Source organism: Bradysia coprophila, assembly GCF_014529535.1.
Source record: "Bradysia coprophila strain Holo2 chromosome X unlocalized genomic scaffold, BU_Bcop_v1 contig_130, whole genome shotgun sequence".
NCBI lineage: Eukaryota > Metazoa > Arthropoda > Insecta > Diptera > Sciaridae > Bradysia > Bradysia coprophila.
The window spans coordinates 1,629,054-1,653,123 of NW_023503296.1; the positions used below are offsets into that span (position 1 = coordinate 1,629,054).

General features: G+C 36.2%; 5 protein-coding genes across 9 annotated transcripts; 2 read left to right on the top strand and 3 right to left on the bottom strand.

The window, feature by feature from the left end:
- Positions 1 to 695: 695 nt before the first annotated feature.
- LOC119067902 (isochorismatase domain-containing protein 1-like) lies at positions 696 to 1,770 on the top strand. Its single transcript, XM_037171189.1, has 4 exons — positions 696 to 924; positions 1,008 to 1,217; positions 1,351 to 1,451; positions 1,515 to 1,770. The coding sequence occupies exons 1-4, from the start codon at positions 790 to 792 to the stop codon at positions 1,672 to 1,674; spliced, it is 606 nt and encodes a 201-aa protein (XP_037027084.1). The 5' UTR covers positions 696 to 789; the 3' UTR covers positions 1,675 to 1,770.
- A 4,290-nt stretch (positions 1,771 to 6,060) lies between these two features.
- Positions 6,061 to 7,406, bottom strand: LOC119067905 (short coiled-coil protein B). The gene is made up of 3 exons (XM_037171194.1): positions 7,223 to 7,406; positions 6,733 to 6,915; positions 6,061 to 6,673 (listed from the first exon to the last, which is right to left on the bottom strand). Exons 1-3 carry the CDS (start codon positions 7,281 to 7,283, stop codon positions 6,531 to 6,533), a joined length of 387 nt encoding a protein of 128 aa, XP_037027089.1. The 5' UTR covers positions 7,284 to 7,406; the 3' UTR covers positions 6,061 to 6,530.
- Positions 7,407 to 8,243: 837 nt separating this feature from the next.
- Positions 8,244 to 12,557, top strand: LOC119067904 (cysteine-rich hydrophobic domain-containing protein 2). The gene is made up of 3 exons (XM_037171193.1): positions 8,244 to 8,907; positions 11,051 to 11,261; positions 11,924 to 12,557. Exons 1-3 carry the CDS (start codon positions 8,795 to 8,797, stop codon positions 12,089 to 12,091), a joined length of 492 nt encoding a protein of 163 aa, XP_037027088.1. The 5' UTR covers positions 8,244 to 8,794; the 3' UTR covers positions 12,092 to 12,557.
- LOC119067903 (vesicular glutamate transporter 2-like) lies at positions 12,457 to 15,357 on the bottom strand. 3 transcript variants are annotated; one of them, XM_037171192.1, is made up of 11 exons: positions 15,162 to 15,357; positions 14,911 to 15,103; positions 14,733 to 14,852; positions 14,129 to 14,253; positions 13,984 to 14,069; positions 13,842 to 13,916; positions 13,543 to 13,783; positions 13,346 to 13,479; positions 13,139 to 13,281; positions 12,960 to 13,080; positions 12,457 to 12,761 (listed from the first exon to the last, which is right to left on the bottom strand). In XM_037171192.1, the coding sequence occupies exons 1-7, from the start codon at positions 15,194 to 15,196 to the stop codon at positions 13,746 to 13,748; spliced, it is 672 nt and encodes a 223-aa protein (XP_037027087.1). In that variant the 5' UTR covers positions 15,197 to 15,357; the 3' UTR covers positions 12,457 to 12,761; positions 12,960 to 13,080; positions 13,139 to 13,281; positions 13,346 to 13,479; positions 13,543 to 13,745. The 3 variants fall into 3 exon arrangements, with proteins under 3 accessions (XP_037027087.1, XP_037027085.1, XP_037027086.1); XM_037171190.1 differs by lacking the exons at positions 14,911 to 15,103; positions 15,162 to 15,357 and having other exon boundaries at positions 14,733 to 14,775; XM_037171191.1 differs by lacking the exons at positions 14,733 to 14,852; positions 14,911 to 15,103 and having other exon boundaries at positions 12,481 to 12,761; positions 15,162 to 15,297.
- Positions 15,358 to 20,088: 4,731 nt separating this feature from the next.
- On the bottom strand, positions 20,089 to 24,070 carry LOC119067906 (mothers against decapentaplegic homolog 4). 3 transcript variants are annotated; one of them, XM_037171195.1, is made up of 10 exons: positions 23,683 to 24,070; positions 23,367 to 23,623; positions 22,964 to 23,303; positions 22,778 to 22,843; positions 22,525 to 22,653; positions 22,187 to 22,408; positions 21,076 to 21,270; positions 20,570 to 20,991; positions 20,380 to 20,503; positions 20,089 to 20,311 (listed from the first exon to the last, which is right to left on the bottom strand). In XM_037171195.1, the coding sequence occupies exons 1-10, from the start codon at positions 23,789 to 23,791 to the stop codon at positions 20,097 to 20,099; spliced, it is 2,079 nt and encodes a 692-aa protein (XP_037027090.1). In that variant the 5' UTR covers positions 23,792 to 24,070; the 3' UTR covers positions 20,089 to 20,096. The 3 variants fall into 3 exon arrangements, with proteins under 3 accessions (XP_037027090.1, XP_037027092.1, XP_037027093.1); XM_037171197.1 differs by lacking the exon at positions 22,778 to 22,843 and having other exon boundaries at positions 23,683 to 24,061; XM_037171198.1 differs by lacking the exon at positions 21,076 to 21,270 and having other exon boundaries at positions 23,683 to 24,060.

The window sequence follows — 24,070 nt, forward strand, 5'->3', positions numbered from 1 at the left end:
GACTCGCTTGTATACTATTTTCAAAGCCAGAAACGTCTCTGGATGGTTATCTCAGACGAGTTCCGCCATGGCAATAACACTTGTAGTTTGAGACGTCAAAGAACCTAATATTTTTGGTGCGTGAACTTGAACATTGCGATGGTTGTAGCACAATGATGCTACGACTCCATTCAAAATCATAGAACCTGTTAAAGCTAGGCTCTGCCCTCTCTGGACATAAATTAGCTATTTTCTTTTTTAAACAATTTTAGCTCTTTCCTAGACAATAGACATATTGTCCGGTACACGAGCTTTTATCGAATAAAACACTTTCCTTCCAAAGACGGAAAGCTTTATCGAAAGCAAGAATATTTGTTTTGATATTTGTTGTTGTCACAACCTTATAAAATTTAGCATATGTGAAAACAATAAAATAATATCCAAGCAAGGAATTACATGTGTCGCGTATTTTTCACGGTTCATGTTTCAGCTTCGGCTCGATCGGTAAATTTCGCAGAAGAAGTATCATGTGTCCCATTGGTAATGTACTATTACATAGCTGGATGATGCAAAAGGACAGTCATACTTTCGTTTATTGACCTCGGCATCGCCTCGGATTCCTACAAATAAAATTCCCACGAAAAATCCCCAAAATCAAATCAAAATTTTACCGCGCTAAGGTACCAAACCTCACGCGATAAAGTCAGTAATTCACAATGTCACAATATATTTCAATCAAAATATTTACATTTCTTCGTTCGCGGACTGCGGCAGAAAATACTAATTCAAGTTCGTTTTTTCGTTGAAACAATGTCACGACAACTGGTACAGCAACTTGGTTTCCTTAATTCTAAGAAAACCTTATTCCTACTCTGCGATGTCCAAGAAAAGTTTCGTCCGGCGATCAAGAACTTTGATTCGATGGTGAAAAATACACAAAAATTGGTGAGTTGCAAAAAATCACCCGTACTCGAGTGTAATCTTATCAGCTGAATGACCCCGTAACTGGTAAAACGTTGCGCTTATAGATTAGTGCTGGGAAAAGTCTTGAAGTGCCGCTAATATGCACCGAACAATATCCTGAAAAGCTCGGAAACATTGTTAAAGAGCTGGACATCAAACATGCTAGTGGCGTTTATCCAAAGTCCCTATTCAGCATGGCCATTCCAGAAATCAATTCAAAGATAAACGAATTATTTGGTTCCAATTTGGAGAGCGTTGTCATCTTTGGAATTGAGGTGAGACGTTCGAGTAAATGAATTGCTTCCTTCAAAAGAGTTATGCACTAACCGTCATATCACGTCATTTCCCAAATAATTTTTTTTCGGCTCATGCATATCTCTCCTCATTTAATGTTGCGTGATTGAATAGGCACATATTTGTGTGGAGCAAACCGCAATGGATTTTCGGGCACAAGGAATCGAGGTGCATGTAGTAGCGGACTGTTCACTGTCTCGTTCACTCGATGACAGGTTAAAATGCTTTAGCTTTCACTTGAGCGATTTTTATTTTTATTCTTATTTCATTATCCTCAGGACGTTGGCATTCGAACGATTGAAACAAATTGGCTGTTTCGTAACTACAAGCGAAAATGTCATCTTTAAACTGCTGAAAACCAAAGATAATCCCAAGTTCAATGATGTGAGAAAGTATGTTTCCGAGGTTTCGGCTGATACTGGACTGTCCAAGTTGTAAAATTGAAGGATTGAAAATCAAAGAGAGACTACTTGAGAAATTTATTGTTATGTGGCTAAATTGCACAATAAAAATGTTGGGTAAATTTTGAGGTTCTCTTAACACTTAGGCCGATGGCAAAACACACAAATTTATATTGGCCGAGGATTTTAGGGACTAACGGTCTCAGTTCACAAATTTGTCTGGGAAGTTTATTTTTCCTTACACTTTTCAGAGATCTTTCTTGCAATCATTTTCTTAAATTAGGCTCGCATTCTTGTCCTTGGTGTTGACAGTAATCAATTTCCCTAAAATTGGTCCTTTATTTTTACTCGTCGTATCTTGTACTGATTGTTTGTTTCATATTAAAGAATTACAGAAGCTACTGGTGCAGGTCACATATCACCTTTTCTATTTTCTTCAAGAAAAAGTATTCGGAAATTCTTTGCTGCGTGAAAATAAAGATGCTGAGGCTAAGGCAATTAATTTTTAGGATTATTTCAAAGCAATCATCATGGCAAAGGTGATGTTTTGTGAAAAAAAATTGTCCTTAAAAAGTTGGGTGTCTCCCGCGCATCTGTACTGACGCTAGTAAACATCATTGTAAGCATTTACTCCTTCCTTTTTCATATTTATCATGTTGGGATACACCTACACATACAGTTTACTAGGAGGGTCAGGTCGCTTGACCTTGACTGATAATTTTCCCAAAAATTATTTAATTTAATTTATTTTAACCGATTTTTTCAACTAATTGAGAATGGACAATGTCTTAGGTCCAAGCAATTGACCTCAACCATCACATCATACGTAAGATCTAAAAAAAAAAATGGAATATAAATAACATCATTTTAAATTATATTTCTTTCTTTCGCAATAAACAAAATATCACGACTTGCGTTAAACTCCGTGTTTGTTTTCCAGGATCCGGGAAGCTTCCAATGGAGCTTGAAAATTTTTTATTCGACCTCTCGTGGACAAGAAATGTTTTTAGTGGTTCTTATAGAGGGCAGTACCCGCAGTAGGTATCACGTGTAAGAATAAGGTAGAAGCAAAATAAAGTGATCGAGTCTGGTTTCAATTGTCAAAAACCAGACTCGATCATTTTATTTTGTTTTCATTTTATCAAAACAAGAAAATATTTCGATTGGAAATTTTTTTGTTTGGTCGATTTTTCGTTTTTTTGGTTCCTGCGGAAAGCTTCGAAGAATGTTTAATCGCTGCTGTTAAGCCTGAGGTCTAAGGTTTACAACGGAATTGACGTTCGGTTTATTAAACGCCAGATATCAATTACTGGTGATCTTTGTTGAACACCTTTCAGAAACGGCGGACATATCGACATATTTTTGCTAAATCTGATACTTCATTTGTTCGAAGTATTTCGTCCTGGGCTCCATAAGACATCTACTACTTCATTTGTTGTAACACGATCTTTCTATATAAGAAATCCAACGTAGAGCTAAGCGCTCATTTTGGTGGTCGTTGCCGATAACAGATGACTTCCCCGTTTCTGAAACGTAATTGCCTTCCGGGCCATCGTCGTCTTTTCAGTTTTGTTTTTTGTTGCCGAGGCCCAGTCTTATAGTAGGCCGCGTTACTGTTACAGAGGCCCCATTTTTTTAGTAGGCCAAGTTGCTTGTATGTTTTCTCTTTCGTTCATTCGACATTTTTTCATTCGTGTCGGTGAAGGTAAGTTTGTTCTCGTTTTTTGTAAGATATGCTGTTAACTGTTGGGAATGCAGCCAAGTGTTTATTCGATCATCAGTATTCAGATCGAAAAACTGTTTATTAGAGACATTTCGGATAGAGTTCTTGATTGATTCTTTTTTGTGGTGTATTTAAGTTTTAAAATTTTCTTTCCCCTGTCCGGTCGTTTGATACACTTTGCCAACATTATTCCCAGCGCCCGAAGATCTGATTCGACGCCATCTATCCATCACATTTTAGGGCGACCTACTCCTCTTCACCCTTCACATTCTGGCGCTAGACGGTCTAATTCAATTGATTTAAATAAAAAATTCTTTGATTTACTTAACAATTTTTTCCTGTTCTTCGAAGTTTTATGAGATTTAACTGACACGGTCGACCTCGATAATTTCTCATATTTTTGACTTTCAACAAGCGAACTTGGAACTTTGTATTTTGTTTTGTGTGGTTGTATCTTTCGATTTCGGCTCGAGCTGCAAACCCCACACTTGGCAAAATAGAAGTTATAATCCAGGACATAAGTAACTATCGCCTAACAACGTTTTTTTTTATGATGCTCATTTATCTTCATTTACAAAAAATAAGTACAAAATTTCAAATCATTGAACGATATAGAAAATCTCGTCCAATCTGTTGGTATCTTGAGGGATAGTGCCGAGAATCGATGCAGCGTTTCCACGTTGATTCGCGATACTGATCCTTGGAATCAGGAAACTTTTCGACCGACGTTCTCCTGTGGTCTCATTCAGTTTCTTGCCGATTTCGTTGATTAATTTTATTCCCTCCGTGCCCCAACGTTTTTATTTATAATGTCGCGGAAGTGAGCGACGAATGTACTATGTCAACCTGAAACCTGACCCGAAATATCTGAAACCTCGTTGTTGAACATATGAACTGATTTAACCTGAAAACTGTTGCTAACTGAAAAAGAATGACCTGTCGTGACTCGACCAGCCAATTTTTCATTGACATTCATTTTACACTGAATTTTCCAATTCCAATTTTTTCGATGTTTTTTGGAAATTTTACCAATCATATATATTAGCGGTGGTCGATTTTGTGGGATGTTTCTATTTCTGCATCCGCTATGGAAATACCTTTCAAATGAGCTATCGCAAGACAAGTTTATAAATAATTTGGCCAAAAAAATCGATTTTTTCATATTGAAAATTGTGGAAAATCGGACCTCGGCGAAACGTGATGACTCACAAAAACTCGGTCAGCATACTTTTTCAATGTAAGAGACCTCATAAAAGGATAAAATGCTGATTTAAGGTTTTAAAAAATTTACAACCTGGTCTTGGTGGTCTTTGATTTTGATTTTTCGTCACCTGGAGATGATCAAGAAAAAAGTTTGTATGTGGCTTTTTGGTACCTATGGGCCACTAGAATTTTTTTGAAGTGGTCCATTTCCGATCCCACAAAATCGACCACCCATAATATATGTTTTGATAACGACAACAAAAATAATGACAAGCTCTGGCTAATATGGTCCTTTATATAGTTTATATGGCATGTTAAAAAATTGAAGTACAAGATTTGAAATCAATCAACTGATAATAATACTGATCACATGCCGTCTCTAACTGGTTAAGAAATCAACTCAAGTTTATGAATTCGAAAAAGCATTTATCATCGAGTTGTATACAACATTTTTCGCAATAAAGGCAATGGAACAACAAGTGAAATAGTCACACTGGGGTAACAACGTTGGACGATGTAAAACAACGAGTGAGTGATTCAGCTAAAAAAACAAGTACAACGAAATTTATTTATTTCTTTATTTATTTATTTGTTTATAGATCAATAAACAGGTCTTTCAACCCAATATCATATCAATCTGTCACTAAAATATATATACTAAAAAACAATAGAAAAAAGATAAAGTACATAAACCAAACTTATCACTGATCAAGTCGTGTAAGTATTACACATCCCTGCCTTAAATGGTCAGCTTTGCCTTCATGACACACCATTTAAAAGCACTCGGTGACTGTTCAAAAATGTTGCATTCGGAGAAGTATTTATCGTGGTTATCCTGCATTCTGTGTAGGGGCTCGTTTTGGACTATGTTACTCGAATAATTCGGAGTGTAAAAAACAGGTCTGTTCAACCTCGTAGTTCTGCCATGATGATAATACGTAATGCTTTGATTCAAGGTTGTATCCGTATACCCATGTATTATCTTGTGAAGTATGATCTCGTCATATATCAGTCTTCTTGCTGGCAGCGAGGTCATGTTAAGTTGCCTTAAACGATCATCGTATTCCGTCTTATGCCAATTGAATTTAAAGAAGTACATCCTGGTGAATTTCCTTTGGACTCTCTCCACAACACTAATATGTTTTTCATAGATTGGCGACCAAACAGCAGCACAATAATCAAGCCGACTTCTCACCAGCGAGTTATAGAGAGTTTTCATACTTTCCGGTTTCTTAAAGAATTTGCCACATCGGAAAATGAAACCTAACATCCGATACGCCTTACGCGTAACCGACATGTGCGACACTGCGTCAATGCGTCACTTATTTTTCAAAGTCGCCGATTGTACATAAATTTGATTCAGGATATGTTAGAAATCGGATTACACAATGGAAAACGCAGCATCATTGTCGATCTTAGCAACTCACAATACATCCTACGTTTTCGGCCTAATGGAATGATTATTTATTGAGCAAAATAGAGAAGAGAGATTAGGTGTTTAGTTATAAGCATTTTTATTTTGAACGATTCATAGACAATAACAAACAATTATTTAATTTTTTTTTGTTCTTTTCGGATAGAAAGGTGACAATAAGCGCACTAAAAAATATTTTTTATCAAAAACTTGATCTGTCAGAAGACAACGTCTTATCGAAATTTCAAAATCAAAACTAAATTCAAATAGAAATTTCTATAGATCAAGTGAAAATAAAAAATTTGTCCATGTCGAGACTTTCTAAACTTAGTTTTGTTTTACCATCGATGAGAATGTTGTTGCTTTTTGTTATAACAAGAAAATGCAGCAATTTATAAATAAATACTGGAAAAAATACAATTAAATATTAAGCTCTATGTTGCGGAGGAATCACCAAATATTACGCCATGTGTTCTGGAACACACCACCTATACAGTTTGTCCCAGTCATCCAAAGCACACAATTGATTTTTACAAAAAAAAAAATTTTGATTTTATTTTTTCTTTGTGTTTGGACTTGTCGACTGAAACACGGACGATGCCGACATCAAATTCTCAATGTACTGGCCCAGTACTTGATTTTCAGACTTTAATTTGAGATTCTCCTCTTTAACACTGTCTACTCGCTGGGCTAGGTCTACAAAAATCGAAATCAGTTACGATGCATAGATATGCAAACACAGAGTGCACACTAACCGTCTAAGGTGTTTTGTAGCTCCAAGACCTGTGATATCAACCTGGCCTTTTCTTCCTTATCATCTGGATTAATGTCATTGTCTAGCTCTGAATTGGAACTGCTGTTCGTGTATGAACTTCGTAATGAATCCATTGATCTACCGTTAGCCATACCGCCATCCCCGCTGTCCTCATTGATAATTGCTGAATATTGAAATAGAATTTAGTGGAGTGAAATAAATGTGTCGCCTGCGTGCGTGCAGTGTAAAGTGAAATGTTTTCGCCACAGCAAAGAAACAATGTTCCATTCGTAATTAACTTAGAGGTAGCAAAGATATCTTATGAAATTGATATCAGTGAAACCATTCTTATTTTACGATGTCGAAATACCACACACTTTGATTAGTCAACACGTTCGTGTTTCATAAATAATTAAAAACGATTTACACAAGTGATTGAACTCAATTTACCACTTCCGACTGTATTTTCGTTTTCGTCTCACAATAATTACCTTGTGGATCGTCGTCGGCTAATGGAATGTTATCATCTTCGATTTTTCCAGTCAAGGACATTTTAGTTGGTTTTTAACTACGAAAAACTGTGCAAATTTTGAGATTTTTCCAGGAAATTTTTTTTAGAAAATCCAAACAAAGCGAATATTTACGTTTATGCGTCACCTAAAATGTCAAGTGACAGTTGTGTAAGAGGTGAAGTCCATAAAATACATACCGAAAGAACCGATTGGGACAGCTGTGATTTTTGCTCTCTGCCTCCAGCTCGCAAATGTCTTGACCTGTTCTTCCTGAACTTAGGTAAAATGGTCTAACGTAAATAGCCTCAATACGAACAACACACACTCTATGGATAATAGCGGCAGAGACAAAATGACCCAAAATTATATCGGCTAAATTTGAAGTTTTTGGACAAAATGATGTATGGACGACTTGTTCATTATCAAAAATAAGGGGCACCTTCCATACATTACTTTTCGATTGGACCACGGGAATCGCCCGGAACCACCTGGAACCACTTGCAAAAATCAAGCAAAATTTCGACTCTGCCGCTCCGTAGAGTGTGTGTTGTTTGTATTGAGGCTATTTAGTCTAACGGATTGCGAAAGGACCCTAGCAAAAAGAAGGTAGACTTGGGGGAGACGAATAACGGATTCACCGTTCTGAAGAATGATTTCAGTCTAGTTTAATGTAAAATAGATTGTTGTCCTCCTGTCACAATGACAATCTGCGCCAGACAAGTACATAAGTTTTGGTTATATCACAATTCTATCAAGAATCATCCGATGCCTCAAAGCTATGTTCCAATAGAGCATTTTAAGACTTGTATGAAGGTAGCTAGCAGCAGACCGGCTCAAGTGGAAGTATAAATTTAGTACGTAGAGAATTCTCCACGATCTTTCGTGGTCAACTCAGGCCTGTTCTTCCTGAACCTATAGCCTCAAATGAAAAAGTTTATCTGTGAACGACCCCTGTACTTTATGAACGATTCGTTCGTTTCGATACGTCAAATCAACAGTACCAACATACAAGTCCAAAATTTCGATCTCAAGTATATTTTTCACTTTCTATAGAAACTATTTTTAATTTTCCATTCTTAAATTTCATTTTCAAAATGCATTCTCAAAAACAATAATTTGTAAATTTACCAACACAATAGAACGATCTTCGCACCGATAGATCGTTGCCGTGAATACTGAGCTTTGAATTGGGAAAATTGATGATGACAGTACCGAAATTTGTGTGTAGTGATTATTGTTGAAGAAAAGACAGACTCCGATGGATGTTAAAGTTATAGTGTTTACAAAAAAAGTAAATTGATTGCACAGAAAGGACTGCAACTGCATACTGTTGATCGTATCATAAAACTATGATAAAAAAAGTGAAAATAAAAATAATGCAAACATTTAGTGAACAAAAACTATAAAAAGGTTTGATTGCATTTCCATGCACGAATCCTTTTCTATTTGAGTTTCATTAATACAAAAAGATCGTGTGCTTCTGTTGCTCAATCAATTTCGTTTTCAACTTATTCTTCATCCGTTCTTTTTCGTTGTTGTTGGACAAAAATCATGGCAGACTTCGATGCCATCTATCAAGATGAAATTGTTGACGAAGTCCTGGAAGAAGTTGTTGCCTTGTCTCCGGAGCCAATCGTTATACGCGGGGCAGGAAACATGACTGTGTAAGTAGCGGAATCGTTCTTTGTATTATTCATTCATAAGCTCCGTCCGATTTTCATTTTATTTTGCTTTGAGTTTTTGTCTTGACAAATTGTCGTTTACTCTAATTCCTTTGTCGTCTGCTGGCAACATGTGTCATTTCCTTTATCACCTTTACCGACGAGGGTAGAAGAGACATTTTCTGTCTGACTTGTCTGTTTAACGATGAAATTAAATTATTTTTTTGCTTTAAGAAAGATAGTGCAACTACAGACAAAATCTGTGAGCACTCGTTCATCTTATTAAAAATTTACCAGGACTTCAAAGCTCAACGTTTTGTCATTGAGGTTTGTAAACTTTGAAAAGTTCGGTGATTAATAATTCAAATTTCACTTAGTTGAAACTTGTTTTTACTGTGTGTGCAGCGGAAGCTATTTTATGGAAACGAGGGGGCTTAGATAATTGATCGGTTTATTTCCATTCTTCATTATTTCACAATTCGTCTAATTCGTCTAAAAAAAATTATAACAAAGAGATGTAGACAAACCCCTGCAGCTTTTTACAATAAACGTTGAACACTTTAAGAGACAATTAACTCGGTTGCATCGTCTACTCATATTGGAATTCTTTCAGCAGAATATGTCTTATGACCAAAAACCACTTGTAATTAAGGCAAAGTTGATGATGATGATGATTTTGATTGGCGGTGATGGAGTGATTTCTGTGTGTCCAGTTACTGCATGAACTGTACATACCATTGGAATCGACGAAAGCGTTCAGCCCATGGTCGACCAGTCACCGCATCGGGATCTCTTTCAATCAATTCGGCTATTAGCGGATTTGAAGATTGCTGGCAGTTCACTCTGAATTTAGAAAATTGTTCGTGAGACGGTGCAATTCGGTTTTAGCAAAATGCCACGAAAGACCCATTATCATATTCAAAAGTTTTTTTTGTTGAGTTTAAAGTTCATTGTTATGATAATCAGCAGACCGTACCATGGTCACATAGCGCATATTGGACTGGAAGATAATAATTGTTTCTTTAAAAAGTTTAGATTTTCTACAGATGAAACGGTAAGACGAGGGGCTTTTGTTTCTAGCTATCTGCGCTCGTTTCTATTCATTGTAAATTTCTATATGTGTCGAATTATGATTCTATTCTCGTTTACCACAAAACCCTCGCATCCTTAATAAATAACAAGCCCTCATCCTTCAGGATCTCTTCTATCTGATACATGGTAGCCACGAGTGGCATACTTGTTGCGCGAACTTTTAAGTTGCTGAAACAACAAGTAGCAAATTTGTGTTGCTCAAGTGCACAGACCGGGCTCTTAATTATTTAATTGGTCAATGTTACCGGATGTTAACACTTATTAATCCACAAAGTTTCATCGTATTTGGAAGGTGTACGCTAAATTTTTTTAGCAACATCTTCATTCAGCAATTTCAGTCACTAAATGATACTCTGAACACTGCAGAAAAGAGTTTATATTCCAGAAACGATAGTTTTGACCGTGATAACCGAAAATTGTATTATTTATCAATGCGAAACCCATTAATTATGTGCCTCCAGCGTTATACCAGCGTTCTTATATATTTGTTGTTATGTTTATTCTTAGAATCTCCGCCCGGGGTACTCTTACATAACGATGGAAATGTACTCTCATCAAAATACGGTCTTAAATATTATTAAAATATTACGTTGTTTGCTGAAACACGTCAACAACAGAACTTCCAACAATATTTTTTCCGTAATGGATTCCACGTTCTTTAGTCCATATTTGCAGATTTCTAGTGAACTAATCGCCAACGTTTCTTTAGCGAAATATCTACCGATTGCAACAAAAATGAAGAACAAGAGGAAATGTATTTTTCGACTATTGATTGTTTAATTTTGATGGAACAAGTAAGACTTGGTGAAAGATTAAATGGAAGTGAAAAATTGCGTAATTGCTACTTGATTTGACTCTAATGTCCGTAGCATCACCATTATAAGATGACAGTACGGGTAATTTCATAATCCATCACATTGATCACGTTACACAATTTAACCGCTCTTAGCCTTAAAATAGAATTGTCGATTCCGGGTTGTAGTATACAATTAAGACATGTCCGTACTTCGTTTTGACAAAAACAATTTATTGAAAATCTAAAATTTCGTTTCAGTTTTGGCTTAAGTAATCGGTTCAACGTCGAATTTCCAGCTGGTTTGGTCTCTCGTGTAGCGCCCGAAGAGTTCAAGGCCACAATACAGCGGATAAATAGCGTACTAAAGAAAACACTACCATTAAATGTGAAATGGTTATTTTGCGGTTGCATATGTTGTTGTTGCACTCTAGGTTGTTCATTGTGGCCTGTGATATGTTTAAGCAAACGAGTAAGTTACGATTACATTTACGCTTTTACCTTACACAAATTGTAGGCTACGTGTTTGTTTGGACATGTTTATTTGAACAAGTGGGAAGTTCGTAACCTGATGTTAAGACTCGGGATATAATCCCTCTAGTGAAGTAATCCCATTAGTCAAGTCACGGACTGTAATCCCACTAGTCAAGACAAGGTCTAAAATCCCACAAGTCAAGACAAGGGTTCTAATCCCATGAATCAGAATGGAAAAGTCCAAACAATTACGTTAGGTATTTTGCTCAAAAACGTGCGGTAATGGTTATTTATGACATCGAGCCGCAGACCGTGTGTCATAATAAAGATCGTGAACCTAATGAAGTACTTCGCATAGAGATTCATACAACCATTTATGCCACAGATGCATCTAAAGTTTGCAAATTAATTTGACGCCGGCGAAAGTTTACCTCAAGTTTTTGAGCATAAAGTGCCTCACTTGTCTATGGGACAAATGATGGAAATGACTTCTTGTGTGCCTCGGTAAATTTCACACAAAATGCTATTTCCATAATTTGTCCCATTGATAAGCATGTACTCGTGAAGCCCTGTGGAAATAAAAGCCACACATGTCGTCAGAGAGTAGTTTTTCTTACCTCGTTTTGCGAATAAAACTCAATTTTTTAATGTTCCGTTCAGACACAACATACTCTAAATAAACTGCTGGAATGGGAAAATAGTCATCTGTACCACAAACTTGGACTGCGATGGCGACTCACAAAGCGACAATGCGACTCCAATTCAATGATGGAATATGTTTTGTTAATAGAATTTGTACCTAAGACACCAATTTATCGTCCCGATTAATCATTCCCGAAGTATCGTCCCAACCTCGCAACAATGATTAACACCACACACACCTATCATCAATCTCATCAACCCTTATATGCCAATTTATTTTAGTTTAGGTAATGTTTAAAGAGAAAATGCGAATTAATTTTATGGAAACAAAATGAGTCAGAGAATATGTTTGTTTGCGTTGGAGGAATTAATGGAATTTGAATGGAACGGTGTGTATATAATGCAAAATGATAGAACTTTGAGTGAAGAATTTCGTTTTACAGACCTAAGTTTTTATTCGATTTTACTTTCAAGTTTGTTTGCCGTCACGAATCGCAAGAAATTTTTTATTTTTCATTTGTGGCATTTTTCCTCCATACAAAATGAAAAAGTTTTTTTTTACAATTCATTTCATCCCTTCCATGAATCCTAATTTATTTGTAAAATAATAAAAAAATGAAGAAAAAAAAATTGAATGATATCATTAACAAAATGAAAACAAAAGCTAAGTAGTTGAATTGTTGGTTTTTCGACACTAATAAAACGTCAAATACGCTAAACACTTCGTTTCCACTGCTATAACGAAAATCTAGGCCCACGGCTGCACATCTCCCGAACTCCAAAAGAAATACGCGATGCTTCCTAATATATCCATTCCAGCGGTTATAAAAAACACAATGCGCCATTCCTCTACCGCCTGGTTTTGTTTCAAGATCATAAGTCATTAGCCAAAAGAACTAGCGCTAAATTCGGGTCATGCAAAATTAACTCAATCGCTTTATACGACACAAGCAATAGATCGAATTCGATCAATTGCCTTCGCCTCGGTCAGGCGATGAGCTAATTTTGACTGATCTGAATTCATTCTTTTCATAGAACTGCAAATAGAACGTACTTGTTGCGTCACTAAAACACCAGTAAGTGCCGGACTTATTATTCCAGTTAACGACGTGAATGTATTCGAATATCCCAATATAACGCTTGCGTATTCAGGTGCTATATCGAGACAATTTACTCTAGAATTGAATCCAATTTTTGGTTCGAAATCCGAATACCATTTCAAAACTGACTTACGAATAACCAGATGATGCAAAGCCACCCGAACCAACACCAATTATAATGAGAACGACACTCCAAACAGGATCGAGGAGAAAACCGGCCAGAAGCATGCAAATTGTTTGCACAAGTAATGCTCCGCTCACGTACAATTTTCGTATCTAAATTTAGTCGGTGTGAATATCATCATGTACTGGGTATACCAATTTCACAGGGGGAACATACATGTCGTATCGAAATGTACCCTCTATTAACAAACATGTCAGCTAAATATCCAGCTATGGATATGAAAATGCCCATTGTCAGATATGGAGCGCCTGACAGAAATCCAGAGCTGGCGAGATCATATTGAAGCGTGTCTAAATAAGCCCGACATCAATGGTTGATCTATTCAAATTGTAGCAGTTAATACGCATACTAACCGGCCAAAAATGTAGGCATCTGTGTGAGCATTGTGTTAAAACACCAATTCATAGCTGATTGCGAGGCAACGATTGCATACACTGCTTTCGATGTTAATAAAGCCTTCCACGGAATAATTCGCTTATTTTTGCTTGTAGTAACTGTACTTTGAATATAGACCAATTCATCATTTGAAATGTAGCGATCTTTGTCCGGCGAAGATCTAACCACTACTATCCATACAAAGTATACCGAGGCTACCTTTATTTTGTGAGTCACGTTATTAGGTTCGGACAATAAATTCGTCACATAAACTTACCGAAAACATAAAAGACACTCTCCCATCCCAAGGACTCTGCCAGGTAAGCACTGGAGGGCATTGTAATAGTGGTTCCTTGTCACGAATAAAAATAAAAATTTTACTATGCAAAAATCGAGCAAGTAGTATCGGCATTTAATACCGATAAAAATTCCAGCATAAGCTATTGAACTCATTCGAGACCGTTCGGGAATGGGCGCCCAGTAAAACCAAATATCATGTATACACCTGTAGAGGTTACCAGAGTAACAGTAACATTCCGTTTTCAACGATATTTGGTAACTTACGGGTATGTGACCCCTTCGAATAGGCCCTGCAGAACACGAATGATTATCATAGATGTTACAGTTCTGCCCAATAGCGGTGTCAGCAAGGTCAGTATAGCAGTCAAACCAATGCCGAGGCCGAAAATCTGAACGAAACGGTATAAGATTGTGATTAAAATAAAGACAGAGACTATTTCTGAAAGTACCCAGCCTTCGCCAACATCTTTCTTCAATAGAGCTGGCATATGCCTATTCGATACATCTAACATTGTACAATGAAACGGAATGGATATGGCTTTGAAAATTTTAAATTTGCTTATACTGTGCAATGAATCAATTTTTGTTTTAGATTCACTTTCCAACAAAAGAAAATTATTATGATCAGTCACGAAAAACGTTTCTTTTCTATAAGGAAGATTCATATATACAACAACAAATGTCTGCAGCTGCGCAATACAATTAGACCAGGTGAGAGTTTAAAATAATACTCAAACACATCGACCGAAATTCAGTTATGTTGAAAAGAAAAAAGGAATTGAAAATCCATCGGAAATTTTGCAGGTGCTCGCTCACTATTTTCCATTGCTAAACAAAAATATCTTTCTCAACGTCATTGATAACAAACCAGATTTCCTCCAAATCGTTTTGCAAACACACCGCCTGCGAATTGTGTAAATATATAGCCCCAGAAGAATGAACTGAGTATCAGTCCTCGTTCTTGTGCGCTCCAGTTAAAGTCTTGCTCCTGAAAATTACTTCGAATATTATTTCTTCTTTCGACTGATCCCGTATACAACACATACATATCCTATTACTGTTCCGTTTTCGTGCACAATTTCTCGAATTTCTGTCATCTTTACAATGGCAACACTTAAATTAACGCGTAATGAGTAATTCGATATGTAACCCAAGAAAGCAAGAAGGACGATTATGTAGCGCCTCTTTTGCCAGAACTTCCATGTTAAAGGTTTTGCTTCTTTTACAAGCTTCAGCGAACTAGATCATTGAAAGAATTAGGTGGAAACATGACTTTGTGTTTTATTATCCGTCATACCTTGGATCTGGATCTCCCGTTTCCGGTTTGTTCATATTTAAGGGACGCGAACGTCTCTTAGAGAAAAATTATGTGAACGAAATCTATCTAACAAAACGAAAACCGACTGCTAACTGATTATTTAATCATTTGAAGAAGAGATGTGTTTCTTAAACCTAATTCTCGAGTGTAACTGTGAGCTAATCTTATCTAAGACAATGGATGCTTGAGAGGTTTCTTCGGAGTCTTAATCATAAATTCAATTTCGCAAACATCTACACATCGAATAACAACAATGTCAAATAAAATACGTTAAATAATGGAAATTATAAATGCAATCATTTGACTGCCATAACACCTGCCCGTTGTAAAAGGTTAAACGAATCTAAGGTAAGTTTAATTGACAGAGCTAAGACACGATTTAATGACTATTCTTCGAATCATCTCAAAAAATCGCATCAGAAACATGTTTATGTTGATAAATGTCAATAGAACATGAACATGTTACATTGGACATTGATTGTACAAAAAAGCAAGAAAGTCGTCGACTATCCCGGTCTTAGAGATTTTATAATCTGTTTTGAGGAATTTTTTTTGGAAAAATAGGGAAAATGAGTAAAAATTGTGAAAACTACGAAAAATAGTGAAAATTGGTAAAACATTGAAAATTAAAAAAAGAGGAAAATCGGGAAAATTAGGAAAATAAATTGTAGGCAGAGAATGTAGAGAGAAATCGTAGATAACACTGTATTCAAACACGATTAAAATTTGATAATGCGAGAAATATCGCGTGTTTTATCTTTTGCCTCTGGGAAAACTTCCTTCCTTCTTGTTCGGTGGACTTTGTTCCATGTCTTGGCTTACGCTCCTTCTGATTAAGCCAATAATGTAGCTGAAGTTGGATCAAACTCTACTAAATGAGACATGTTCGTATGCGCGTAGATATTGTTGAAAAGTGTTTGCTGCTATAGAAGTTGTCTATCAGTGTCCTTGTACTTGATGGAACAGCGTCTCTATGTCTCACAAAATGTTTTTTTTTACATAAAATTTCATAGTTAAGAATTTAAAAACTGTTTGATTGATACATTATTCAACTGCAGGTAGAAACCAATTTTTGGAAAAATTGGGAAAAAGTAAGGAAAATTGAGAAAACTAGGGAAAATAGCGAAAATAAAAAAAAAACAGGAAAATTGGAAAAATTGGGAAAGTTTTCCTCAAAATATTCCCTGGATTTTACCATACTTTGAAGAAGAATGAAGCAAAATTCTTCTAAAAATTTAATTTCGTGTCATTTGGTGTAATTGTGGAATTTGGACACTTGTGTGCGAATGGAAACTCATTTCTTTGTTTATTTAAACACAAATTATTTTTATTGCAATGACTATCATACAAAATATTTACTTTTTTCAATTAATCTTTAGTAGCATGTTTCATTTCTTCCTCTACCGTTTTACTTATTTGTGCAATGCATTTATCTTTTCTCTTAGTTTATTTCGTAAGTTTAACAAACATAATTTCTAAAAATATTTTTTAAAATTTTTTTTTTCATATACTTTTCATCAATTTTATGCGGTTAATAGTAAATTTATTAGGTAGAAGTTGGTTTATTTTTAGGTAGGTACAATCTTAGTATTAAATCTTTTTACGAAAGTCTAAAAAATTTAATTCTAAATTTTATCAGAAAATTAAAAATGTAAAAAAAATGTAGTCAAAAATTCCATATCTCTTTTCATCTTTTTGTAACACTTTTTTATCAATTTCACAGCCAAAAACAAATTAAAAATATTTTTCATTTTATTTCTCTTCACAAAAGCAATTTCAATAAAATATCGAATTTAAAAAAAAAACTTTTTTTTTTCAATTTTAAAAATATTTTTTTTATTCAATTTACCACCAATTAGTAACATTTAAATCATTCTATAGACTCTACCTTTCTGCTCAAAATGAATCGTACGAAGGACATTTTCATTCTCAGAGGTCGTTAAGATTCACCCAACGAACGACAGGAAAACTCAAGACAATTTACTTTAAATGAAATAAAAGAACTGAAAGCTCGGAACAGGTCGGGTTTAAACTCACATTCAAACTTTAATGCATACGAAACCGAAATTTCCAATGTGTTTTAACTGAAATCTTTAATCTGGATTCAAGGCGAGGGAAGATTGAAGGAAATCAGCTCGGAACATCAATATGAGCAAAGCAAAAACCATTGAGCAGTCAGAGTTGTTCGGTAATAATTGCAATTCTTGGACGTATAACATCTATCCAGTCATAAATGAAAAAAACCAAGTAATGAAAAAATTAAACGTACAAATCACGTCCACGCTTCATCCCTCGATTAGAGCAACGTTATTTAGGATTTTAAAATTGTTCCTTATGGAACGACAAATGTTCTTCAAAATCTAAAAAAAAAATTTGTTCTTTCAAGCCAGTATATATGCCAAAAGCTTTAATCACATTGTACAGTCCGCTTGTACAGAAATTTTCAACAGACACTGTCACTGTCAGTGTCAACAACCCGACCTCGGATTTCACTTTGGATCTCAGATACACACGTTCAGTGGAGATAAAAGCTAGACTTTTAACAGAACGTCACGAACTGAATTTTAAAAATCAGATTGCAACTTTGGGGGAAGATAATAAACGTTGATATCGGGTAATGCGCCGTGTATTACAATTCATGAGCAGGTACCGCCTAAATAGCAAAAAAATCAAAAACAAAAAAAAAATCGGAAAATTTCAAGAAAACAATAAATTTTGGAAAATATAAATTTTAAACTCTTCGTAATTGCACAAGTTCACATTCTTACTTAGTAATTTGTTTCTTCTCTCTCTCTTTCTCTTTTTTTTTGTATGAAGCAATATTGTAATGGCACTTGACTGAAAATTGTATAGATAATGGCGTATTGTGTGTATATAGTTTTCTTGTTATCAAAGTGTTAATAACAGCAATTAAAAAAATTGCTGTGTTATAACATGTAACTATAGCTGTCTTTTATAACATAATATTCGATATAAGTGAAGTGGTTAATCGTTCATTGTCTGGCTTTCAAATTATACTGTCAAACGCTTCAGTTAAATTTGTACAAAATTGTCGGCTATTTTTGAATGGCTTTCTATCCTTCTTTGCTCAATACTTTCCCCGCAACAGAAATAAAAAATGAAAAATACAAACTTCTCGAGACTTTTGTCTTAAAAGCAATGCGTATCAAAATTTAAAATGGCACAAATCTCAAGACATTTTTTTACTGCGATTGATTTTAATGTCAACATTTTCTTTCCCTCAATTTCATCGTTCTTTGTATTCAATAAATTTCTTACGTATCTCTACCTCTGAGTTACAAAGAGAACGTCGTTTCCGTACGAACTATTGGACATGATATTATCGTTTTTTTATCAGTACGATAGGTAATTCTTCTAGCTAAATTACGTGTTTGTTTCAATTAATGACGATTAAGTGGAATATAATGTAAAACTAATTCATTTCTTCTTCTCGTCATCTTATGAAGCCTTCCTAAAGTTAAAATAAAGTGAAGCAATCATTAAAGACGGTAACACTTACGAACGAAACGAATTCGTGACGAAAATGTACATTCAAACTAGACTGATGATTCCTGTCTCACTGAGAACGGAACCAATTTGAAGCTGTTGTCAATAACAACGAATAACGTGTTGAGACTGTTCCAATTGTTCCTATTGTGAAAGGACACTAATTTTGGGATTTTCAACGAGGTGACATAACTTTTCGCGAAGCATCTGAACAAAATCTTCTCATGAAAATTGTAGCAATAGAAAAACTAATTTATGAAACGTTTCATCTCATCACGTCTTTTATGAATGTCCTCTATCATTTTGAAAGCTCTCTTAGTTCAATTGTTGATTGTTGAAATCAATTCTCATAATATTTCTTCTTGACAAGATGAAACCTTATCAACGCACTTTAAACCAAGAAGTAGAACCTAAGTAAGAGCGGCCTAGATTTATCAGTCTGGGTCCCAAACTTTGGGACGATCGTGAAGAACTCGAAACACAGATATGTTGATCCTTTGTATCCATTCCAGTAAGAGCGGCTTTGGTGTGTTGCCTCTATGTGAACGCACTGACAAGAATGAACTTTTGTGCTTCTCAAAGAGCTGATTCAACACAATATTAAGTTCTCTTATGTGGAGAATGCTTGAAGAGTACATTTAAAAATTATACAAGGACCGTCGGCACCAACAGACTTTCTATCAGCTGGTATCTTCTTTAAGCACAAGTACACAGATCATGTACCATTTCCTTAGGGTCGAAAGTGACTTATTACGTTCGTGTGTTTGTTGATCTCGGCTTCGTCTCGGATCAATAAAATACATACGAAAACTGGACTTTTCAACTTTTCATCCCTTGTTATGTAAATGACTAATACGGAAACTGTAATGAAGAAACCTAACAATAACGGCAACGATTCCTCTGTGTCTACTCGACTATTTTCATTAAACATTTTCTTTCGCAATTTACGATAAAATGTTGCTCTGAGGTAGATTTTGTCCTTTGTGTCATTAAAATATCGAATATTGTAAAAACCAATGAAGGGAATTTTACGTTCTAATTATTGCGCTAATCGCTAAATGTAGTGCAACCATTATATTCGATTAAACCATTTCATTTAATTTGAATGTTAAATTTCTTGTGTTTTTGTCTTGTCTTACGTTAAATTTGGTTTTCATTATCAATGTTTTTCAATAAAATATAACAACAAGTTTAACTCGGAACTACACATTTTAGCTTACGGCTTACCTTACCTAAATACAAAATTTCGAGCACATATTTTGAAGTTTTGTCTTCTACCGGATAAATCTCATTGAAAAAGATTAAATAAAATCTTCGTTTCATGATCTCATGACTTAACAAATAAGTGAATGGTGTAGATGCGTTAAAAGTTTACGAATAAACATCCCCATCATTTTTGTTTTTATCTTACTCAATTGCTCTAGGTCCGTCGATTGGCATTGTGTGCAAAACCTCGTCGAGGAGTTGCAGAGCCCGATGCAAATGCACTTCGATCCAACAAGGTGTGTCTTTTATTGAAATACGTGGATAATCTGGTCCCCATCCCTTTACAAAACTTAACCGTAGTATACACAAACGTCGTAGATCATCGACACCAATACCAGCCGCTGCATTGAGTCCAACTGAAATCAGTCGACAATTTACACGATTGAATCGGTTGAATGTTTAACCAACTAACGATTGGACTTACTTTTCAAAGGAGCTTGATGAGATCCAGGTATTCCTGCGACTGCAGCTGCCTGAGCCGCCGCTGCTGCCTGTGCGTTTGCTGCCAGTGATTGCATTTGTCTATGGCATTGTCGTAAATCAAAAACCTATCGGCGAGAGTACAATCATTGATGTGAACAAGTTAACGGTCATATATCTCTGCGATTAATTACCTTAATACAAGCAGCCGGGTAAATTTTATGAACAGCATCACCTGGACTGCGGCCAGCCTCTCGATCCAAGTAATAACTTTGTACAAACACCGAATGATCACTAAGACATCGTAACCACACATCACCTTCGCCCCTTAAATCTAATTGCACACCTTTACCGATATGCAATCTAGCCCTTTCAGATTGTTCGGTTCGGTGAACGTTGCTCAACGCACCCAAACAAAATCGATTACCGCCGGATGGGTCCACATATCCGTCAACAATGACATTCGGTTTGCTCGATGGTACTTTGAATGTTTCACCGACCTGAGTGTCCAATTCAAAATATGCCACGGAACACCAGTATTCGGGCGCCGGTTGCCTGGACAGCAATCGCTGTTGACCGGCCAATTCACCCGACAACGGTTGATTGCCGTGAGTCCCTAAAACATATTGAAACAAGCAAAAATACATCGACGGTTAGTGTGATGGTTGCAGAGGTGGTAAGCATTGTGTGTAATTTTTACAGTAATTATTGTGTTGAGATCTAGGATCAGGTGGTTGCATTGATTGCGTATAAGTCAAGGTGTTTGAACCTTTCCATGTTCCCTGAACTCCGCCATTTGGGGTATAGTTCTGCTGTTGTTGGATTTGATTAGGTTGATTATTAGCAACTGATGCATAGCCATTCTGTTGCAAATGCGGTGAAACTGGCGAATTAACTGTGGAATGTTCAGTAACTTTGTAGAAACAAAGACAACAACGAAAACAATGATAAAAATTGTTTGCGGAAAATAATAACAAAACAAATTTCAAATAAAAAATCATTCCAGAAATCGGAATTGGCGGATACATTGGGAACATAAAATGAATATAAAAAAAATTGGTGAAGGGTACGATCCTTCAAGGGAACTGAAAGGGTACACCAAATAATATATTCAACGACAAAAAAAAATAGTTCTCATCTGGGTAGTCTCAGTCGCTCGGAATGGTTTAAAACCAGTTTCGAAAGGAAATGTCAAGGATGAGAAGCAGTTTGAAAGATCTACGAAAAAAATAATTAAAAGGAAATCGCTAAAGAAAAGGTCTTTAATGGCATCCAACATGCTTTGTGTAAAGTCTGCCTTTGCCATTTAGTTTGCGCACATAATTCAATTTAAAAAAAAATCTTTTTCGTGTCGCATAAACGAAGGGATTGATTCCTATTCAAAAGAACGATTTGCCGAATTAGGACTCCGTATTTTAACATTCGTTGTCAAGTATGATTCATTCTTAATGCAAACCAATAGAATAGATAACCAGCGTCACAGAACCAAACGATCAAAAAAAAAAAAAAACATTCAAAAAACTGTCACTGAGTCATGACCAATGGCAAAGAAATATATGAACTGAAGTAAACAAACAATTATAAGCGAATTAACTACGACGCAATGTTTGTTTATACATACGCGAAATGCTTTTCTTTTTCTTTCAACTTAAGATAGTGCTAAATTGCACATAACGAACTCGGGCATCATATGGTATAGTAAAACTAGCAATGAAAATAAAGAACGAAAAACTTCCGTCTGACCTGACCATTTGACTTCTGTATTAGCACGCAAATGACATGCATAATTATGAAATATTGATCGTACTCACATATCGTTCCAGCCACGGGTCCATCGGTTAGTTGGTGATCGTAATAGGTGGACGTTTGGGCGGGCTGTTGAGTTTGTTGTTGTGATTGTTCTTGCTGCTGCTGTTGTTGTTGTTGCTGCTGCTGTTGCTGCTGCTGTTGTTGTTGTTGCTGCTGCTGAGATTGTGGCACCTGTGCTGCCGGCATTAATGTCATCAACGAAGCAGACGTTGACTGAGTTGTGCCTACAATTTGATTGCAAAATTTGTTAAACCCGATAACGTAGGACGTGTTGTTCGTGTATGCCCCGTGTCCGTATGGAACACTGAACTATGAATATGAATGATGGAATATTACTTGCCTAATGTTCCAGTAACATTTTGGGATATTGACACTTGGTTTGTCGCCGTAGACGGTTGCTGTTGCATGGATGTATTTGAATTGATTGTATTTTGTATCGGTACATTTGTCATTGTATGGGGAATTGTTGCTACAAATAGAGTATCGAATTACATTATACGCACGGTTAGGCATTGACAACGGGTGAACGTATATAAGATATACGCGAAAACAACAACAAAACTAAAAGTACAAAGCAAAACAAAATCTCTTACGATGTAGGGCTCGGCCTAGCTTGTCAAGAACTCTGTGAGGATTAAAATTGTCACCCATCTCTGAAGCTACAAAATCAATAAATTGAGAAATCAAAAACCGCAAATTGAGTACTTTGCAAACAAAGATCAAAATAAAGGAAAAATAGAGAGAAAGAAATTTACAGAAATGCGAAACTATTAATTTACCCGATCCCTGTTGATAGCCATATCCGGACGTCGGTGCCGGATGATGTTGTATCGTTCCGATATCAGTTCCGTCTATGTCCATTCCACTATTGAGAACCGAACCGGCACAGTATTCATCTTTAATTATTCGATTCGGTCCCGACTGCAATGTCAATCCCGATAGATCAATACCCGGCGACACAACCCGCTCATAGTGATATGGATTCACGCACACCGAATCACACTTTAAATCAAACGCAAACTGACAGTACTTGACATGCTTCAACTCGTTCTTGTGTAAATCGGGCCAGCGCCAGATTCGAGCATAGATGACGTGCGGAAAACCTTTCCGACCAGCAACCTAACGTCACAATTGATATGATATGTAACTGATTTACAACAATCACAATTCTCGTGTACATACCTGTAATCTGCCGTCCAGAGTTCGTTGTATGGTTACACATTTACTGGGATGTGCTCCGTTCGTGGTGATTGCGGTTATGAGTGAATCCAATTCATCTCGTTTTTCCTTCAACTTTTTGACCAAGGACTCAATAGCGCGTTTAGCGAAACTTTCACTCTCTCCACCCTGTCGGTGGCACATCAAGCTATGTACAATACTCAAACATGCATCGGCCGACGTTGGTGCGGCAGTATTTGGCATAGGATTTATATCCCGTACTACAAAGAAAATTCGCGTCAAATCGATTTCGGCTGTGCATAAGAAAATAGATTCTCACTTTCTTGTGGTGGCATGTTTGTGGCATAAATGTGTCCGCCACTGGACAGTCCAACCATTCCGGCAAAGTCCTGGGGAATACCACCCAGACCACCGCTTTTACTATCCATCCACGGCCCGTTTTTTGTGTAGATGGAACGGTTCGGAATAAAAACTAAAACGGTTCCACGACCGTGATGCTTTTTCACCGTACAACCAAAGTTGACCGACAATCGGTGTCGAACGATAGCAAATTTTTTATACCAAAGCCTATCACCGTTCGGCAATATTGTGTTTTGATTTCGCAATGCGAATGATTTCACTCCACCATCAATTGGCAATTACACTTTCTAGCTAAACAATATGGAGAATAATTCTTTATCTTGTTGTTAACTTGACAGAAAAAGAAA